Source organism: Colias philodice, chromosome 25 (assembly GCF_061535455.1).
Source record: "Colias philodice isolate Cphi_HAF_F1 chromosome 25, ilColPhil1 Martin Lab GWU primary, whole genome shotgun sequence".
NCBI lineage: Eukaryota > Metazoa > Arthropoda > Insecta > Lepidoptera > Pieridae > Colias > Colias philodice.
In genome coordinates, this window is record NC_143110.1 from 3192122 (window position 1) to 3213263 (window position 21142).

Genomic DNA, 21142 nt, shown 5'->3' on the forward strand with positions numbered 1-21142 from the left:
TAGTTGAAATATATTTTATTGCTGATCAATCCATTAACAAATAACACATAGAATTAAAACCAGGAATAACAAAATAAATACCTAACCCACGGTACATTGGTGATAAAGAAATGCAAGGAGTTTATATAAACACAAAATTTACATTTACGCGTACATTGTATTGTACAGCATACATTATAAACTTTTATACATTTACACATTATCCGTAAAATATACAGGTTCGATTATATGAACATTTTTTAGGTATCTAATTTCATTTCTATATCAATTTGAACTAAAATTGTACTAAAATACTAGAAACCTTATTGTAGAAGGCTTACTGATTTTGGAGCGCGACTGGTGGTTGCTCCTTGGAAAATATATTTTTATTACAATATTATGATGATATCAAATGATTCAAAAAGACAGTAATTATTTACCGTTTGTATAATATTATTTTACACATGAAAACCCAATACGTTTTATTTTAATGTATTGCATTTGAAATTAAATAGTAATAATTGTTTATGATAAAAATGTAGACGTCTTTAAAACAGACATATATTTTTAAAAATTGTTGAGACAGTATAAAATATTGTTGTAAATGTTAATCAAATAATTGAACTAATTCCTAGTAGGGTCAAAGGTCAATAAGACTAAAAAACAAATGCAGTATCCCAGAACTTTAGAATTAAAGAAAATCATGGTTTTATATAGTAAATGAAATAAATAGCAGATAAAGCCAGAAATTTAAAGAATTTTAGGAATATAATACAAAACTTCTATCCTAACCTAGGTTTCGCGGTCGCAATGAAAAAATCAACTTAAACTTTTCAAATCATGCCGTTATTCATGCTTTTCTGTAAAAAATAAAATGAAACCATAAAAATGTCTTATCCAACTTACACAGGCTTACAATTTATTCTGGCCACAGATCGCTATCTACTTTCACAACAAACATTTTTAAAAGTCTTACTCTCATATATTCAAGCCGAATATATTTTGCGAATACACAATAACAGCATACCCCTACCTACCTACATTAGATTAGATTTTCACTTTAGTCTCTCACCACCTTATACACACATTATGGGCCCTCTTCACAATGGGCAGCGTTGGGCGAGTAGAGGCCATCACGATAGTGTAGTCCTAGTCTATGATTGGTCTTCACTCTTCATTGTTGAAGTGAAAACTTCTTTAGCGGCGTTGAGCACTTTTTCTGTAATGGGTATAAAATCTTAAACTCGCGTCAGGACACGTGACCTGATCGAAAAAGCGTAAGACGGATGGATATCAAACATGCTCAACGTTAATAATCAAGTTTTCACTTCTGCCGGCACTCCCGGATTGCAACCCGTCTTTTTTTATTTATAATCGCCGTAATGGTGGTAAATGTAAAAAATATGTAATGGCGATTCAAAAGTGTTTCTAGAAGAAGTCTAATTGAATAAATAAATGTTTGAGTTTGAATGGGAAACATCGACGATCATTTGTTGGGCCAACACTGCCCAATGTTCAGAATGGCCATTACACTAGAACCACCAGTCGCACAGAACACTATAAATGCACCATTAACCACTAGGAATGTCCGCTCTTCCTCAGTCTATGCACGAACTGTAACGCGAGAAGGAATCATTTAACCGTCCGCCGCTTGTATTTCCTCACTTTGCCCGGTCTCTTCTTATTGGCCGGTAGTTCAGAGTCCGTTTTACACACGATATCGTGCGCGTCGTGATCGGAACTGTCTATACCGTTTTCTAATCGTATCGTATTAAGGGCCATGTCTTCGTCGGAGTCGTAATTGCCGTTCGGTTCATGTTTCTTGTATAGGAACGAGTGTCGGTAGTTGACTTCGTCGTCCGAGTCCGTGCGAACTTTGTACCGTCTGCTGATGTTTTGCAACGATTGGTTCTTTTGCAATTCACTGTGCAGGGAGTCACGAATGTTCATTTCGGAGTTGGATTTCGTGCAGTACTCCTCTCTGTCGGATTCTGAGTACTTTCTGGACAGTTTCCTCGTCCGTTCGTTGTCTGGCAGAGACTCGAGCGGTGATTTAAGCCGCACTTCTGGCCCGCCGCCGTATATGTCGATGAAGAACCGCCACAGTTCCTCGCTGAGTTGCGCGTGGTCGGAGCCCGGTTTCAGCGTGCACTTTATCGTGCCGTCAATCTCCTGTAAGAGATGGTAAGTGTAAGTTTTCATATGGTTAAATAGATGCATATATGTGTATACTAGTGGTCCGCCCCGGCTTCGCCCGTGGTACCTACATGTAAACTATCCTAAACTATCCTATCTCTCAAGTTGGATCGAACTGCACATGGTGTGCGAATTTTATTATAATCGGTTAAGTGGTTTAGGAGTCCATTGAGGACAAACATTGTGACACGAGATTAAGATTTTGATATTTTGAGCTTTTAACATTGTTTGCGACGTATGACGTGTTGTACGGCGTGTTTCGCGTAACATGGTATGTTTTTCGTGACTTGACAAATGGCATGTGACGTAACGTTTGTCATCTCATAAATGACGCGTGTGTAGACTACACTAGTGTGCGCTATTGCAGTACGAGCGCGTTATCGACGGGCCGCGGCATTCGTTGTTGCGCACGAACGAATGCAGGGCGTGTAGTGAATTACGTGTGTGACGTGTAACATGATAGTCGTGTGTGACGTGTGACATTTGAGGTGTGCGACGTGTAACATGTTAGACGTGTGTGACATGTGACGTGTAATATGTTAGACGTGTGTGACGTGTAACATGGTAGACGTGTGTGACGTGTAATATGGTATACGTATGACGTGTAAATTGTAACACGTTAGACGTGTGTGATGTGTAACATGGTAGATGTGTGACGTGTAACATTGTATGTTAGACGTGTGTGACGTGTAACGTAACTTGGTAGACGTGTGTGATGTGTAATATGGTAGACGTATGACGTGTAAGTTGTAACACGTTAGACGTGTGTGACGTGTAACATGGTAGACGTGTAACATGGTAGACGTGTGACATGACATGTTAAACGTGTGTGACGTGTAACATGGTAGACGTGTGTGACGTGTAATATGGTAGACGTATGACGTGTAAGTTGTAACACGTTAGACGTGTGTGACGTGTAACATGGTAGACGTGTGACGTGTAACAAGTAGACGTGTGTGACGTGTAATATGGTAGACGTGTAACATGTGACATGTTAGACGTGTGTGACGTGTAACATGTTAGACGTGTGACGTGTAACATGGTAGACGTGTAACATGTAACATGTTAGACATGTGTGACGTGTAACACGTTAGACGTGTGTGAGTGTGTGTGTGTATGTACCTGCTGGTGCAGTATGGGCGCGTTGTCGACGGGCGGCGGCGGGCGGCGAGCCTTGTTTCGCACGAACGCCTGCCACTGACGGAACCACGCCATGCTGATCGCGTATATCGACTGCGGATGGTCTTGCTCCTGTTGGTGCAAACAAAAACAACATTAACATATTGAAACACGAATATTTTGATGTTTATTCAAAACCGAAAATTAATTGTATTACACAATATTTTGAACAAGATTGTGTGTGTGTCGAGTACACGAGTCACAAGTAGTCAAACAGACACACAGAAATCACTTTGCAGAAAACGACATTGTTTTATACTATAATAGTGATTATTCAGCTATATTACCTGGAAGCTAGCGTGCAATTCGGCAAACGCGGTTAGTTCCGTCTCTCTTCTAGCACGCAATTTGTGTTGTGCGCGCACGCACGTACCGCACTCGTGGGCGTGGGACACCGCAGGGCCACCGCCGAAACTGTGGAAAAAAAAAAATTGGTTGTCTGTAAAGTCGGTTTACTGACGACAGTTGAACGTGACAACGTCCGATTGTGCTTCTTTGTCGCTCGTTCCGCGCTCTCACTCGCACTTCAAGCCTTACACGGAACGCCTCAGATGAGTCAGAGATGAGTCATGTTTTTTCGTGCGTGCAGCCGGCTTTATCGAATTATAAGATGTTATCACAGCAGCAAGGATCTTCGCACACACGGCCTCCGTTAGGAGGCCGTGTGGGGAATGTTAGGACGATTCGTCCTCTTCAACAGGTATCTGGCACCGCCTGTGAATTCGGGCGGGTCATTGTGAGGACGATTCGTCCTGTTTATGTATTTGGGGCACAGTATGGGAGACTGTGCCCGACTTTGAAACTTTTCGCATTTTGCGAAGACTCCATCGACCTGTGTTTGGTTTTACGAGCCCGGCTTAAGGTTGTGCTTAAGCCGGGGAAGGACAGGGAACCCGGGAGCGACACAAAACCGATGGGTGTGGTAGGAGGTGCCAACTGCGCGTGGGAGTGGGCGTGGGAGTGGCTGGGTACGTTGTGTACCGTCTGGGTAGGGAGGATGCAGGTAGAGGCGACGGACGGCGCGATAGAGCGCGCCGTCGTAGGCGGGTCTTGAGGGGGTGGGGCTGTTGTAATGGACTGCGCTGTTTGCGCGTGGGAGTGGATAGTGTAGGAAGGCACGTTGTGTGCCGGTAGTGGAGCGCACAGAGTGCGTGGGCGGTGGGTGGCGCTGGAGGCGCAGTATGTGGTGCAGTTGTCACGTCAAAAAACACTATCTATATATCTATATACACTCACTGGCGGTGCAGGAACTCCCACAGCGGCTGCGGCAGGCGCGCGGCGAGCGCGTGCAGGTGCGCCGCGCGCTCCGCCCGCACGCCGCCGTGCGAGCACACGAAGTGTCTATCTATATACACTCACTGGCGGTGCAGGAACTCCCACAGCGGCTGCGGCAGGCGCGCGGCGAGCGCGTGCAGGTGCGCCGCGCGCTCCGCCCGCACGCCGCCGTGCGAGCACACGAAGTGTCTATCTATATACACTCACTGGCGGTGCAGGAACTCCCACAGCGGCTGCGGCAGGCGCGCGGCGAGCGCGTGCAGGTGCGCCGCGCGCTCCGCCCGCACGCCGCCGTGCGAGCACACGAAGTGTCTATCTATATACACTCACTGGCGGTGCAGGAACTCCCACAGCGGCTGCGGCAGGCGCGCGGCGAGCGCGTGCAGGTGCGCCGCGCGCTCCGCCCGCACGCCGCCGTGCGAGCACACGAAGTGTCTATCTATATACACTCACTGGCGGTGCAGGAACTCCCACAGCGGCTGCGGCAGGCGCGCGGCGAGCGCGTGCAGGTGCGCCGCGCGCTCCGCCCGCACGCCGCCGTGCGAGCACACGAAGTGTCTATCTATATACACTCACTGGCGGTGCAGGAACTCCCACAGCGGCTGCGGCAGGCGCGCGGCGAGCGCGTGCAGGTGCGCCGCGCGCTCCGCCCGCACGCCGCCGTGCGAGCACACGAAGTCGCTGTTGTCTATCGGCCCCGGCTCCGCCCACGTGTTGAACCTGCACGACAACAATACATCAGTAACTAACAAACCGGGCGAACCTTTTCTTTGCTATAAACCTCACGGAGCCCGAGACCTTTCCAAAGAATGCAAAACCGTGGAAATCGGTTCGTGCATTCTGGAGTTATAGCGTCAGGAAGGAGAATCCGACTTATTTTTATATAGTAGATAATAACAATATATCAATATAGTACGATTCAAACATAATGGCGACTCGGAACATCGTACGATCCGATACGCAGAAAACAATTTTAGGTATTAGCGGGACGTTAAGGGACCTGTGCGCACTCGCACCTGCACCTAACTTCCGAGCCGCCAGTAAGTTTTAATCGTACTTTACCAGGAAAATTTTAAATAATTTGGAAAATCCAAAAGTGCACGCCTCATAATTTTTTTTTAATAAATATTTATTAATTATTATTTTTGTTTATTTAATAACAATTAAACCACATCGAATCAGACCCTGAAAAATGAAAGGGTTCTATTCCTGAGCATACTCAAGCGTAAGAGAAAAAAAAAGACTCGATTAGTAAAGTATTTCGGTCACTATCGTGTTAACAAGAAAAAGGATCCGCACATACAGACACACGGACGTCCAAGACAGAACTTTTTTAAACTGTTTTTTAACTAGTTTAAATAACAAAAATGACATCAAAAATATCATGAACGTTAAAAATAGTGTTTTTTCTTAATATGTGTGTGTATGTATTATCTTACAAGTGCAATGTATGATACATAAAGACATTTTAAGTTTGAAAAATCAGATGTTTTGCGCGAAGTGACAGTAGTACCCACCTCAACGCTTCGCTTATGAGGCGTGCAATAGATAAAAATTCGATCACACTGCGGTATTCGAACCCGCACAGCTGAATTATTTCGCCTTTTAAAGCTTTTTATAGATCAGAGCGCCGAGACGAACGTCAAAACGCCAAGGAATAGAATACGCTATCGATACAAATTGACATAAGCGTATGATGTTTTGCCTAAGGATTCGGTCACCCTAACAACGACAACGGCGACCACGAACAAAATTTTCATCCAGTCGCACTTAAATAAAATTGTTAAAATCACAATTAAAAATGAAATTAAAGAATTTCCTGTCGTATTGGTGTTTGGAAATTTTTTTTTGAGATCAATGGATAAACAAACAAGTTTTTCATAGAAACAGTGGGTCCTAGAAAAAAATGTATTTAACCTTTTTTTAGAGATAATTAGATGATCTACAATTTTGGTTCAGGTGATTGTATGATAAACTTACCGTCTCGGCGAAAATCGCAAAAAACCCTATTTTTTTTATTAATTGACCTCGAATTTTTTTTCCGAGTAAGTACCAGAATGACGGGAGATTTTAATATTGATTTTGAACAAATTTCGGCAAGATTGGAATTTTGGTCGTGGTCGTCTTCGTCGTTGGTAGTGTGCTGTGTGACCGAACCATTACCAAAATGTCACGAGCTTATGTCAATAATTAGCGTTAGCAGTTTCTATTCCATGGCGTTACGTACGTTTGTCTAAAGGCCCAGGCGTTATAAACATGACTTATCTACTTATACTTATATTATAAAGCTTTTTTTCTTTGTATTTGTTGTTTTTTTTCAAATTTGTTTCTTTGTATGAACGCGCTAATCTCAGGAACTACTGGTCCGATTTGAAAAATTATTTCGGTGTTAGACAGCTTATTTATCGAAGAAGACTATAGGCTACATAACATCACGCTAAGACCAACAGGAGTGAAGCCACGCGCGTAAAACCGCGGAGCGCAGCTAGTATAATAATAAACATTAATTATAAATCGGAATAATAAGGTAAATTCATGAAATAGTAATAGGATTTTTTTTTTAATAATAGAAAAAATTCGATCGCGAGATTTATCTCTTCCCGACTTGCTTGGTAAAGCATTGCGACAAGAAATTTAATTCCTTTCATTGGTCCTTCGAGCTGTCTTTTACAATGCGTTTAGGCATATCCAAGCATCACGGGTCATATTAGACTTCAGACTTGATGGAACTACATTTTTATAGTTAATATTTTTAAATAACACGCATTTTATCCACAACTAGCTGTGCCCCGCGGTTTCACCCGCATTGCTACGCTCCAGTTGGTCCCAGCGTGATGATATGCCGGGTGTCTCAAAAGAAAGTTTATATTTTGTGGATGAATAAAAAAAAAAGTAAGCGGTGTATTGAAAAAATGTTTATTAATTATTAAAGTGCATAATATGGGAATTTTTTTTCTTAAAAATAATATCGTCCAAATGCAGTCCATTGCGTTCACGGCACTCATTTAATCGAACAGTAAAATAACAGTATTTATGACAGCTCGGCAGGTAGACACAGTGATGGCTGCCATTTCGTGCCGGATATTTTTTTAAATGCTCTAGAGAAGTTGGTTATAACTAAATAATATAACCATACAATACAATTAAGCAATAACACAGAAACATATTAAAATTATAACGCAATTTAGGAATTAAGTACAGATAAAATAAATACACTTCTACTCACTTATTAATCCACTGCCTGGATATATAAAACTTAATATCGTTGGGTTCATTCCGCGACGACTCCAATATCTCCGCCGCCTTCTGTCGCAGTATCGCCATTTGGGGGTTAACTTTCCTGTAAATAAATAAATAGTTACGAACATGGTATTAACACCGTTATATGTTATCGTTATAACGTTACACGGTAACGGTACCTTCCGTTATAAACCTTATAACGGTATAAGGTTCATAACGGTTTGGTCATTTTTGAAGTGAAAACTTCTTTAGCGGCGTTGAGCACATTTTCTGTAATGGGTATAAAATCTTAAACTCGCGTCAGGACACGTGACCTGATCGAAAAAGCGTAAGACGGATGGATATCAAACATGCTCAACGTTAATAATCAAGTTTTCACTTCTGCCGGCACTCCCGGAGTGCAACCCGTCTTTTTAATTTAAATTAAATAATACCGATCCAATTTTGGCATGGCATGTTTTTTTATCGATAGTAATCAATATAAAATGTCTATGTCAATATCACACATTCATGGAGCACCGTATGCATAGACCTGTCACTTTGGAAAAGCATAGACATAGATCGCTATCTATACGAACAACACTACGATATCGATACCGACGCATACCGATACGCACCTATTGAACAGCACATACGCATCGCGCATTATCAGTTATCGTTGCTGTAGTTGTCTACTCGAGCATTCAACATGTGGCACACAAACCGTTACCGATATTTATTTATTTTATTTATTACTAGATTTCCGCCCGCGGCTTCGCCCGCGTTTTCAAAGGAAAACCCGCATAGTTCCCGTTCCCGTGGGATTTCCGGGATAAAACCTATCCTATGTGTTAATCCAAGTTACCCTCTATATGTGTGCTAAATTTCATTGTAATCGGTTCAGTAGTTTTTACGTGAAAGAGTAACAAACATCCATACATCCATACATCCTTACAAACTTTCGCCTTTATAATAGTATTAAGATTACTCTTTAATAAAACTATACATAGGATACTTATTGCTCATTTATACAAAGCAAAAGAAGAAAAGTATAGTTTATTAGGCGGCCTTATCACTTAGAAGTGATCTCTTCCAGGCAACCTGGGCAAAAGGTAACAAGCTTACTGAAATTATGATACCGATACCGGTACACACCGAAATCGATACCGGTATCAAACCGATACGCACCTATAGAACAGCACGTACGCCTCGCACGTGGCCAGGTGCTGCACGGGCACCGGCGATATCGCCGCGTCGTCGAACGTGTACCAGTTGTCGTCGCTGTTGTTGTTGTTGGCACGAGCTATGCAAGTGTAATGGCCGCCGCCAGCCGTGCCCGCGTGGCATATAACCGCGCAGAGGGAGTAGCGACTTATTTTCGATGTGCATTCTGAAAGAGAAATGATTCAACAATGATATTACAGAAGACAGAATAATTTTAAAGTAACTTTTCAATGTTATAAATAAACGTGAAAAATATTGGATATAATTAACGCCTCACTCACTCAATTTATTTCAATTTTACAAATTATTCAAATATTAAAAAAAAAAATTTCACGCTTTAAATAATTTCAATTAGAAAAGTTCAATTTCTTTTGTGTTGTCTGTAAAATAATAAATAAGAACCTTGCAAAATTTATATAAATAATACGATAGACCTCTAAATAACACTCTATTTTAGAAGTTACTTTACATTGTGTACACACAAAAAGATTTAACTTCTTCTAACTCTCCTTTTTTATGTATCTCTTCTTAATTTACAATTATTTCACCACATCACTAACCTTTATGCGTATACGGCGCCATATTCAAGTCGTTGATCGGAAACGAGACCCTCGCAGCGACTTTAGCGCTAAACATCAGTTCGTGCCGGAAGCGCTTGAGGTGCACACACAGCACTTCCGGTAACTTGATCACGCCGGACATCTTGATACCGTTGCGGAGTTTGTTGCAACGGGAACAGCTGTAACGGTATGGGTATGGGTATCGATTTGAGAAAACTAAATTTTTCTTTTTTTTAATATTTCGGGAACAGCTGTAACGGTATGGGTATGGGTATCGGTATTTAAGGAAACTAAATCTTTAAATTTTTTCTTTTTTTGAGTATTTATTGCGAAAACCTGTAAATTGATGAAAATAGGAACCAGTTGTTATTAGTTGGTGAATGAAATATATTATTACATATTATACAATTGGTTTTTATAACCGTTATTGGTACTGGTATTTCGTGTGCGTAAATTTTAAAATACGTGACTTTAAACAAGTCTGTAACATTGAGTACAGAGTCAAAATATTATAATCAGATAAAGTGAGTAGTAAGTAATAAAGAACATCCTTTAAAAACAAATTATCCCCTATTACCACTACCACAAAACACAATTTCCAACAAACACACATATTATGACATACCTATACATATTATCGCCCTTTAGTTCGTCCGCGCTGAAGAAAGCCGCGAGACAATCTTGTAGCGACACCACGGGGCCGTAGAACCACGATCTTAGCCAGCTTACTAGCCACCATAGCTGGCAAAATAGGTAAAAATATTAAAAAATACTTAGTTATTACTTTTTAAAAATATTTGAAATATAAAACAAAGAACATAGAAAATATATAGAATAAAAAAGTTGCTTTCCACCGTCTGTCTGTACGCTTAATTCTTTAAAATTACGGAGCAGATTTTGATGGTTTTTTTTAAACATAGAGTGATCACACATAGAAAGAAAACCGCGGGCGGAAAGCTAATATGAATATAATAACTTATTGATATCTTACTAATAACTTATTAACTTATATTTAGTTTTGTGGCATTCAAATACTTTAACAGAAAGTTTTAAAGTAACGAGTGGCCAAGGCTAGGCGTTGCTCCGGTTTGGCAAAAAGACGCGGATTCGAATCCTGTCTCGAGCGAATTTTTTCTATTATTTAAAATTGTCTAACTTATGACTTACCCAACTCTCCTGAGATACATGCGGATGGTTCAGTATAGGCTGTTGACATCTAAGCACAGCCAAGTGTTCCCTTGAAGGTATCGGTAGGGATAGGTCCTGGAAGGTTTCTACACGCGTTGATACCTGGAGATATAAATTATTTAGAAATTAATATAATAGATATTGGTAAGATATGGATTATTATAGTTATTGATCGTTAGGTAGGATAGGTTATATGTAAAATTAATATACATAGAACGCTCGTCCACAAGTGTAGTGAATGACTGTATCTATAAAATTCTGAAAAAAAAAAAAACCATAATCTATCAATTTTAAGCTCAACCAACTTAGAACTTTATGGCTGTTTACAACAATGAATATAAGTTAAAAAAACGGCCAATTGCAAGTGGTACTCGCGCACCGAGGGTTCCGTATAAACGTTTTTTTCTATGCTGTAACTTAAAATGTATGTTTTTCACAATTTTCCTTCCGCGCTATAAGATGTTGCACCGAACAAAATTTTGAAGATCGAATGTTGTTATGGTGACCCTTCTATAGTCTACACCTTCTTACCTACAATACTTCTTATTCCTAAACTATATTATACCAAAAACATACCCTATTACATATAAGACACTGCACAGACGACAGCAGCTTGCCATCGAAAACATCAGACACAATACTACGGTATCTCACACCACGGTTGGTCCCATCCCCCCCACCACCGCACACGCTGCCTGAACTTGATTTGCTGAAATAAATATAAATAAAAAAAATTGGTTGTTTGTAAAGTAGGTTTACGATCGAGATGTTTACGTGATAACGTCTTATTGGTGGCAGCGCTCGAGATGAGACGGGAGATCGGTCCGTCTCTCTCTCGTTATACCTGCGATCGCGCTCGTGAGGTTTTGGTGTGACACAAGTTTCTGAACATGTCACCCGACTAAAACGATTTTAAAAACGTTATCACGTTAAAATAAATATTTCAGGACAATTTCACACACAGCACGCTGATCCCATACTAAGCTTTCGCTTGTGTTATGGAAACAAGATGGCTGATAAACATACATATTTAATATAAAATTAACATATTCTGTAGTTTCTACTTTCTAGAAGAAACGTTATGGTATACTACATTTCATAGGTCTATGGTACTTATCATGAGAACACGTGCTTAAAACACATATATTTTTTTTGCCATTTTCGCTTAGTGATACCTTAAATTACAGTTTAAATGATAATATAAAAACATTTACAAGTTTTCATTCAAAACGAAAAACAAGTAGGTATTTCATTAGTGTATAAATATATAAAAACAAATCTCACGTATGTTGCAACGACTCCGGCGCATCACTGTGCCCGCTAGAACAAGTCTCGTAGCGTTCTTCGGTTTCGCTCGAACCGGATAATTCCGATTCGGAACCCGCTTCCCTCTGGTTCCAGTCTTTTGTTGGACCTGTGATATTTGCGGAACATAAATTAATACAAGATGGGGGAATATAGATAAATTTTGACACATTAATTTAAGGTTTTAAGCAGATTTTGAACAGTAGTTGTTAAATGGCCTGAAAATAGATGTGTGTGCAAAAATTAAATAAAAAATAACCTAAAATTTCAACCAAAAAGTTGAATTATAGCCTACACATAAGCCTATGTTCCTGCAGTGGAAACAAATACGTGCGTACAGAAAATATGTATTCTAATTTTATAACTGAGTGGTTTGTTTTCTAACAAGTAACATGAAAGCAAGTCCTACAGAAAATGGTTAGTACATTATATAATATTATAAAACATATTACCATTAACTTGTTGTGTAAGCACGTTGTAAGTGAAATGGTGCGTGCCCGCAAAACTGGCCGAGCGTCGGTGCCGCGATCCCATACTCTCTGATTGCTGCCGTATTCTGTTATATTTTAAAATAACTTTTAAAATGACTATTGGTATCTTTCACTCATATTATTCCTAATAGTGCAATGTGATACCTTTATCAACATATGATAGACTACAGGCCCATGTTGAAAAAATTATGGGTCATTTGAACCACCAGGTGACCTATCTAGACCGATATAAGAGCATAAAATAATAAGATTCAGCACTATGCCGTCACTTGTAAGCTGTCCAACTGAGTGCAGATGAGAATTCGAAAGTACAAGTAGAGATTTTTTCCCCTTGTCTCCATGATTTTTGTACGGCGTTGCGGAATAATGGATTAATAACCGACCGCGGAGATAATTAACCGACTTCAAAAAATGAAATTCTCAATTAATCTGCAAGCATTTTAATACTAACCTCAAATATCCATCATGTCTGGGCTCATTGTAGGACGCGGGTGATTTCCGTCTCATGCGCGCGAAGTATGGCGCGTCACTGGCTGTCGACACACACATTATTTAATACTTTTATTACACAAACAGATAAAACACGAAAAAATATACATACATACGCGCATCACAAAATAAAAATGATCGTGTGTGCCGATCACACGTGTCAGAAGTGAAATTGCTTTGGCAAGTTTCAAAGAAACAAAAATCGTCGCCTTACTCCATGACGTGACGGCATTGCCATGACGCGACTTGCAATTTTACTCTCAACGCGCCTAAAGAAATTTCGCTTCAATGTATACACATTACACCCAATCACATACATACTTCAGATAAAGTACGCACGTGCACGCACACATACGCACGTGCGTACGCATTTTATTTTATGGTACATTTTGCAAATACATTTCTATTCTATTTTTGTTTGATTATAAACTTATAAAGAATTGTTACTGCAAGGAGTAGTTGAATAACATCAAGCATACATATAAATTAAATAAAAAATTGTGTGTTAAATAAAATTCTATGCTTTTTTCTCGTTTTAAATTCTCTAAACGTATATAAATATCATTCATCACTATAATATTACCTCCGGAAGACACAGCTCTACGCCGTATATGCAACGTCCTATTTTCTTGCGGTTCACCTTCCGATTCTGTCACTAACTTATCTTCCGGCGTGTTATCCCATACCTGAAAATATACATTTATTAAAACAACGCATAAACTTTTTGAAGTGAAAACTTCTTTAGCGGCGTTGAGCACTTTTTCTGTAATGGGTATAAAATCTTAAACTCGCGTCAGGACACGTGACCTGATCGAAAAAGCGTAAGACAGATGGATATCAAACATGCTCAACGTTAATAATCAAGTTTTCACTTCTGCCGGCACTCCCCCAGTGCAACCCGTCTTTTTTTTATCTGACGTTCCTAAAAAGGAGGTTTTCAATACGACTATTTTTTAACTCGATAATTCTGTGGGTTATTTCATTAGATTCATTTTAGAATCTAGAGTGAAAATAGACAGAATAAATTAAAACTATTTATTATATGAAGAAAAGAGCGTGTGTGCCGAGCACACATGTCAGAAGTGAAACTTTTTTGTCAAGATTACGACCTTGAAATTTTACTCTCGCCTAAAGAAGTTCCACTTCAAAACCAACTATTTATTGGAAAAATTACAATACACAACTGGTTGGAACCTTCAAAGAGCTTACAATTTTTTAATCCTTGACTTTTCTGATGTCACTTCGGCATATTTTATCATATTTACTCTACTGCTAGTTAAAATTGTAACATATAATTTTAATAAAAATTTACCGGCTCCTTTAATTCTTCGTGCAACTGGTCCATGAAACACCGCAAGAACTCTTGCGTGTCATGTTGTTGGTAACCTCGGAACATGGGGTGTACCTGTTGGGAAAATATAGTTTTATTATATTTTAATCTATACATAACATATATTATGTGTTAATAATAATAATAAATACTATAAAGAGGAAAGGTTTGTATGTATGTATGTATGTATGGTTTTCACGCATAAACTACTGGACCGATTTTGATGAAATTTGGTGCAGATAATCTTTAGACCCTGAGAAAGAACATAAGCTACCTTTTATTAAATATGTACCACGGGCGAAGCCGGGGCGGACCGCTAGTATATAATAAAAATCGTAGGAAAGTCAAAACTGTAAATTGAATATTTTTGTGTCCATTTTAACGTTTAACGTTTGTCACGTTTTAACATCAAAAAACCGATTTTGCAGACTTGTTTAAGGTGACCAATATTAAGTTAATCTTTATGTGAATCGAACTTAGGACTCAATTGGTTATGAAGTCAAGTTACCACCATACCATTAAGACAGGCCTTCTTTTAATGAAACTATGCTTAAAAATTAATAATGTAAATAGATTTTAAACAAATATGTATGTACTTACATGTCGTATCCCGTAGAGAATACCATTAGGTACAACATAGCCTCTTGTTTTCCTGCTCCACATCTCTTTTATTAATTTTTGGTATGCACTGTAACAAGCAAAATATTTAAAAATTAAAAAAAATTAATAGCTGTACGAATGATTGGAATGTTTATTTTTAGATACTACTTCACTATTTTATTTGTGCGAGTTCTGATGGAATTATAATTCGATAAAACTCCATTAATTTTAAAATCAAATTATATTGTAATTACACATTACTTTTTGACTGTGCAAAAATGTCCATTTTCAACATACTATATAACCAAAATTTTCAATATTTTAAAAGTGAAACTTCTGGTGCGTCTAGTGTAAAATTTCAAGGTCGCGTCATGGCGATACCGTCCCGTCATGGCAATATCGTCCGTCCGTATCTTTGAATCCTACCAAAGAAGTTTCACTTCTGACATACACGCTCTTTTTCTTATATTTAATCTGTCAATAAACCACTTACCGACTCAACCCCGGCTTCTTATCAGCGGCCAGCACTGATACCGCCGCGGCACATTCCATAAAGTATGACGTCAGAGGCTGCGTATTACTTAGGGCTTGTAACGCAGCGTTCATGTAACACGTGTTGCCCATGTTTTGGAGCCCTACTAGACCTGAAATGGGGTGTATAATTGTACTAAATTATTATATAATAGTGTGGAATATAATATCAATATGGGAAATGAAAAATTTAATAAAATAATGAGGTCGTAAGTAGAGATCCGGCTCGAAGGACCATAGTTAAAGTTAAACAAATGGAAAAGATACCATTTACCACCGTTTTGGAAAGCAGTTTCAACAGAGAAGAGTCAAGCTTTTTAACACACTTTTTATTAAGTGTGTTAAAAAGCTTGTATGTTTGTATGTAACGGACATGTTTGACTCGATTTGACCCACTTTAAACAGACAGAATTAATTCAAACTTTGTACACTTATCAAGGATTGGTGACAATACAATAATTTCAAGAGTTTAAGTTTAGATTTGTTTTAATTATATTAATTATATTGTCTATAGTATTTAATAACGTGTTCTTGTACACACCTCTAGGCCGCTCATCATCATACTCCGTGTCTTCTACCTCCAAGTCATCGTCGTTTACACTGATACCAACCGACCCTAGCCGTGTACTAACCGCCATGTCTTCTATTGTTGTTGAATCTGCGCTCATCTGGAGAAATCCATACTAATATTATAAATGCGAAAGTAACTCTGTCTGTCTGTCTGTTACTCAATCACGCCTAAACTACTGAACCAATTTGCATGAAATTTGGTATGGAGATATTTTGATACCCGAGAAAGGACATAGGCTACTTTTTATCCCGGGAAAATGACGCAATCCCGGAAATCCCACGGGAACGGGAACTATGCGGGTTTTTCTTTAACTGTGCGGGCGAAGCCGCGGGCAGAAACCTAGTTATTAATAAATTTAATATTGGTGGATAATAATCAGTTTAGTTTAAATTACTTTTTAATATACTATGCTTCTTCCTTGATATTATTTATTTGGAGAATGTACAGGAACAATTTAAAAAAGTTTAACATGATGTTGATTTTTAATTTACACGTCATTCTAATATGCCAGTGTTAGGTTTTGTTATGTATTACTCGCAATTATTGAGTTATTATTGCTCTAATATTTCTATTCTATGTACATTTGACAGTTTATAATAAAACGGGGGTCAAATCCGGCATTTCAATACAACAGCATTAATATTTAATATTATAGAGTATAGACATTTACTATATTAATGTAAAGAGATCAAACTGATTTGTCGTTTAATGTGTATTGGGCCCTCTTCACAATGGGCAGCGTTGGGCGAGTATCGATAATGTAGCGGGCCTAAATGTCTATGATCGGCCGTCGTTGTAGTTGTTTATTCATAATCGCCGTAATGGCCGCAATCAAAGACGATCATTTGTTGGACCATCGCTGCTCATTGTGAAAAGGGCCCATTATATGTTTTTATTACATCTGCAAATAGATGAATTGAATTTTAACTCACCCTGGCCTGTGTCAAGGCAGCTCTGATGTGGACCTCTTTTTCGCACAAGTAACACCATATTCGCTCCGTGGATACGTTCATGTGAACACAGTGCAGTGGTAAATTCTGAAAGAGACAATATTCATATTCAATTTCTTTTAAGTACATGTACATATGAAAGTCAGGTAATTCCCCGACTCGTATGCAGTCTGACACGCCTTCGCAAAATACTTTTTTGTTATTGACATACATGACAAGGAACTATTTCTCTTCAGTTTTCCAGTAGGGTAAAAGAAGAAGGGTTATAAAAGAAGAATCTAAATATTATTAACTTATTGATACTCAATTACTTCGTGCATTATTCATTTATAAATTTTATGACCTTCGATACGAGAGAGGGTCCTTCTTATCTATAAACACGAAGTCAACCAACGTATACCTACTTATAGCCAAGTAAATATTGTATTTGACACAACGTCAGTGCACTATGTTATTTGAATTTGCGTAAGGCCCTTCTCTCATGGAGCTACTCAAAAATAACTAGTCACAAACTCAAATTACTAACGAGTTGTCTGAGGCCCTTCGCTCATGGAGCTACTCAAAAAGAACTAGTCACAAACTCAAATTACTAACGAGTTGCCTGAGCGTCACAGCCCATACATGTTCTATGGAGATTCGCACACGACGCGACTAGTTACTAACTGGTGAGTAACGCGTTAGCAACCAATCACGCGCGACGCGTCGTGCCGGTCTCCACGCTACTGGTTTCCCGAGTTTCTTTGTTTTTTATGATAAAAATGAACGAGCAAACATTGACAAGTGACTGAAACCTTATAACTTGAGTAGCGTTGTATGCGAGATACAATTTGTAACTGGTTTGTAATCGTAATTACTGATTAGTTCAGTCATTTTTGAGTAGCTCCATGAGCGAAGGGCCTGAGTGTCACAGCCCATACATGTTCTATGGAGATTCGCACACGACGCGACTAGTTACTAACTGGTGAGTAACGCGTTAGCAACAAATCACGCGCGACGCGTCGTGTCGGTCTCCACGCTACTGGTTTCCCGAGTTTCTTTGTTTTTTATGATAAAAATGAACGAGCAAACATTGACAAGTGACTGAAACCTTATAACTTGAGTAGCGTTGTATGCGAGATACAATTTGTAACTGGTTTGTAATCGTAATTACTGATTAGTTCAGTCATTTTTGAGTAGCTCCATGAGCGAAGGGCCTAATTCTTTCAAATATGACCGACAATCATTGCATCATAAATAAAAATAAAAAATAAATGAATAGATTAAATGAATATTTTGGTTGAGGCAGGCATGCATACTGTTAGGTTATTTTAGTTATTGTTTTTATTACATTTTTTATAACTTCATTGTTAATCAAAGCGCCACACTTCCTACAAGGTGCTATGGATAAAAAGTGAGCATGTAGAAAAATATATCCTTTTTAAGGATTTATATTGCGATATATTGATTAAAAATACTTTTGAGTTTTGCTATCTAAATGTAAAGGAGTAAAATAAAATCCCATCAAAAACATCCTGTAAAAAACCCAAGTCTCGCAGCTCAGTCTTTCTACCGTCAAAAGTTGTGAGATCCATGTAATACCAAGTCGGTTAATCTATTTAGTGTCTACTTGAAGGACCTTCTGTTTTAAGTTATTACATAAGTTATTATCATGCCAATATTAAAAATATTTAACGTTTTAAACAAATAGATCGACTTGGACATCGCTTGATTTGATTATTAGTATGTATCACACTACACAGCACGATGGGCCAGCGACCAACAGGAACGAGAGTTTCAATCGCGTGAGGCGCGAGAGACTAAAGAATCTAATATAATATTGTAATATTCATTTTGTTTTCATGCGATGTCCAAGTCGATCTATTTGTTTAAAACGTTAAATATTTTTAATATTGGCATGATAATAACTTATGTAATAACTTAAGACAGAAGGTCCTTCAAGTAGACACTAAATAGATTAACCGACTTGGTATTACATGGATCTCACAACTTTTAACGGTAGAAAGACTGAGCTGCGAGACTTGGGTTTTTTACAGGATGTTTTTGATGGGATCTCACTTCTTTTTGTAGAGCCTTTCTTTTTGATACCACCACCAACCACCAACTGCATAAATAACTTTGTAATCCCATATATTTATATGGGATTACAAAGTTATTGATGCAGTTGGTGTATTTGGAAAACTGGACCGAAATTACAAAATATTTAAGTTTTCCCATGATTAAGACACTAAACTCTATATGTATTCCAAATATGAAGCTTCTAAGTCTGCTAGAAGTGCCTTGGACTTTTGATGATCGGTGAGTCAGTGAGTGACAAAATTTAGAAACTTTAACAAGTTGTCATTCTTAAACTACTGGTTCAAATTGACTGAAATTTTAAATATTCCGTGTTTATACAATGCCGGATTAGTTACTGAAGATTCAGGTTTCTTGCTTTATCCACAACCGAATTATAGGGGGTCGAAAAAGGCCCGAATTGCTTCGAGAAAAGGATGGTACGGCCGTGCCGCTTTTTTTTTGCTCGACTTGGCGGGGGCACTGCCGTGCCCCCAGATACATTACTGAGTATCCTTTTTTTTAAATTTTGTGTCTGCCAAATTTTAGTTACAATTTTCCGTTGAATATGCGTGAGAGAGCAATAAACATAATATTCAATTCATACAAACTTTCGGATCTATTCAGATGGAACAAATATCTTGATATTGCCTTGAATACAATAAGCTTCAAATATTCATGTTTGGAAGTATAATATAAAAATGAATCCCTATTTTCCCTTGTCCACGATATTACCGAATTCATTCGACTTGTAAGTTTTCAAATGTAGTTAAATTGCGCAGAAACTTAGAAATCCATACTAATATTATAAATGCGAAAGTAACTCTGTCTGTCTGTCTGTTACTCAATCACGCCTTAACTACTGAACCAATTTGCATGAAATTTGGTATAGAGATAGTTTGATACCCGAGAAAGGACATAGGATAGGTTTTATCCCGGAAATCCTACGGGAACGGGTTTTTCTTTGAAAACGCGGGCGAAGCCGCGGGCGGAAAGCTAGTTTCTCATAAATTTTACAACTAATTAATCCTTGTAGAATCACTTTCCACTCAGATAGTTTCAACAGATTGTATCATATAATTTAAATATATATATATATATATATATATATAGAAAAACCCGCATAGTTCCCGTTCCCGTGGGATTTCCGGGATAAAACCTATCCTATGTCCTTTCTCGGGTATCAAAATATCTCTATACCAAATTTCATGCAAATTGGTTCAGTAGTTAAGGCGTGATTGAGTAACAGACAGACAGACAGAGTTACTTTCGCATTTATAATATTACGGTTTAAGACATTTATTTCTCAAAAAGATTACATTTGAATCACTTACAGAGAAATAATAATATAAATTATAAACATTTTTGCTCGCTTAACGTTGTACGTAGTAAGTAGTTTGTTAACACAAATAGAATACATCCAACAAGAATAACAAAAAAATGGGCGGTAATTTTTATAAACATAATTTCAGACTACCCCAACGACATTCTAAAGATATAAGGCTGGTAAGTAAAGATATGCTATTTACATGAGATATAAAATATTAGTATGGCTAATATAATCATTGCTATGATCAGCGTTCATCTATTTTTCACTGATAAATCGTCTAGGATCACTATCCAAAAAAAAAAGTGTCGAATTACGATTCGCACTCGTCGTCAAGGTTTGTATGCGTTTATCACATGCGATAAAGCGACGCGTCTAGTTTTTTTTTTTGCTTTTGACGTAATAAAAGACAATGACATTTGTAAAATAATAACTCTGTATAAAATAAAAAATGGCGCAAAATCGTGTTCAATGTCGTCATTGTTTTTATTGCTGAGCCGAAAAGTTCATTGGATATAAAAACTTAACACACATTATCACGCGACGGTTTTTCCATAAAGATTACCGTCCCCCAATTTGCACCCTTCAAATAGCCTATAAACTTTTCTAATGTTCCATATGAGCTGTGCCCCGCGGTTTTACCCGCAGTGCTCGGCTACTGTTGGTCTGAGCGTGA

At 38.4% G+C, this 21142-nt stretch overlaps 1 protein-coding gene across 1 annotated transcript in view; it reads right to left on the bottom strand.

The window, feature by feature from the left end:
- The window catches only part of Usp20-33 (Ubiquitin specific protease 20/33), a 28608-nt gene continuing 7466 nt past the window's right edge, over nt 1-21142 (bottom strand). Inside the window, exons 3-21 of the mRNA XM_089710823.1 lie at nt 17070-17174; nt 16108-16234; nt 15529-15679; nt 15036-15123; nt 14418-14510; nt 13689-13791; nt 13068-13149; nt 12578-12681; nt 12105-12234; nt 11397-11529; nt 10800-10922; nt 10258-10373; nt 9633-9811; nt 9037-9238; nt 7856-7969; nt 5206-5349; nt 3642-3768; nt 3298-3426; nt 1-2151 (exon numbers count right to left, since the gene is read on the bottom strand). Coding sequence (XP_089566949.1) covers nt 1612-2151; nt 3298-3426; nt 3642-3768; nt 5206-5349; nt 7856-7969; nt 9037-9238; nt 9633-9811; nt 10258-10373; nt 10800-10922; nt 11397-11529; nt 12105-12234; nt 12578-12681; nt 13068-13149; nt 13689-13791; nt 14418-14510; nt 15036-15123; nt 15529-15679; nt 16108-16234; nt 17070-17174 — 2790 coding nt within the window. The 3' untranslated portion in view covers nt 1-1611. The remainder of the gene's footprint in view (nt 2152-3297; nt 3427-3641; nt 3769-5205; nt 5350-7855; nt 7970-9036; nt 9239-9632; nt 9812-10257; nt 10374-10799; nt 10923-11396; nt 11530-12104; nt 12235-12577; nt 12682-13067; nt 13150-13688; nt 13792-14417; nt 14511-15035; nt 15124-15528; nt 15680-16107; nt 16235-17069; nt 17175-21142) is intronic.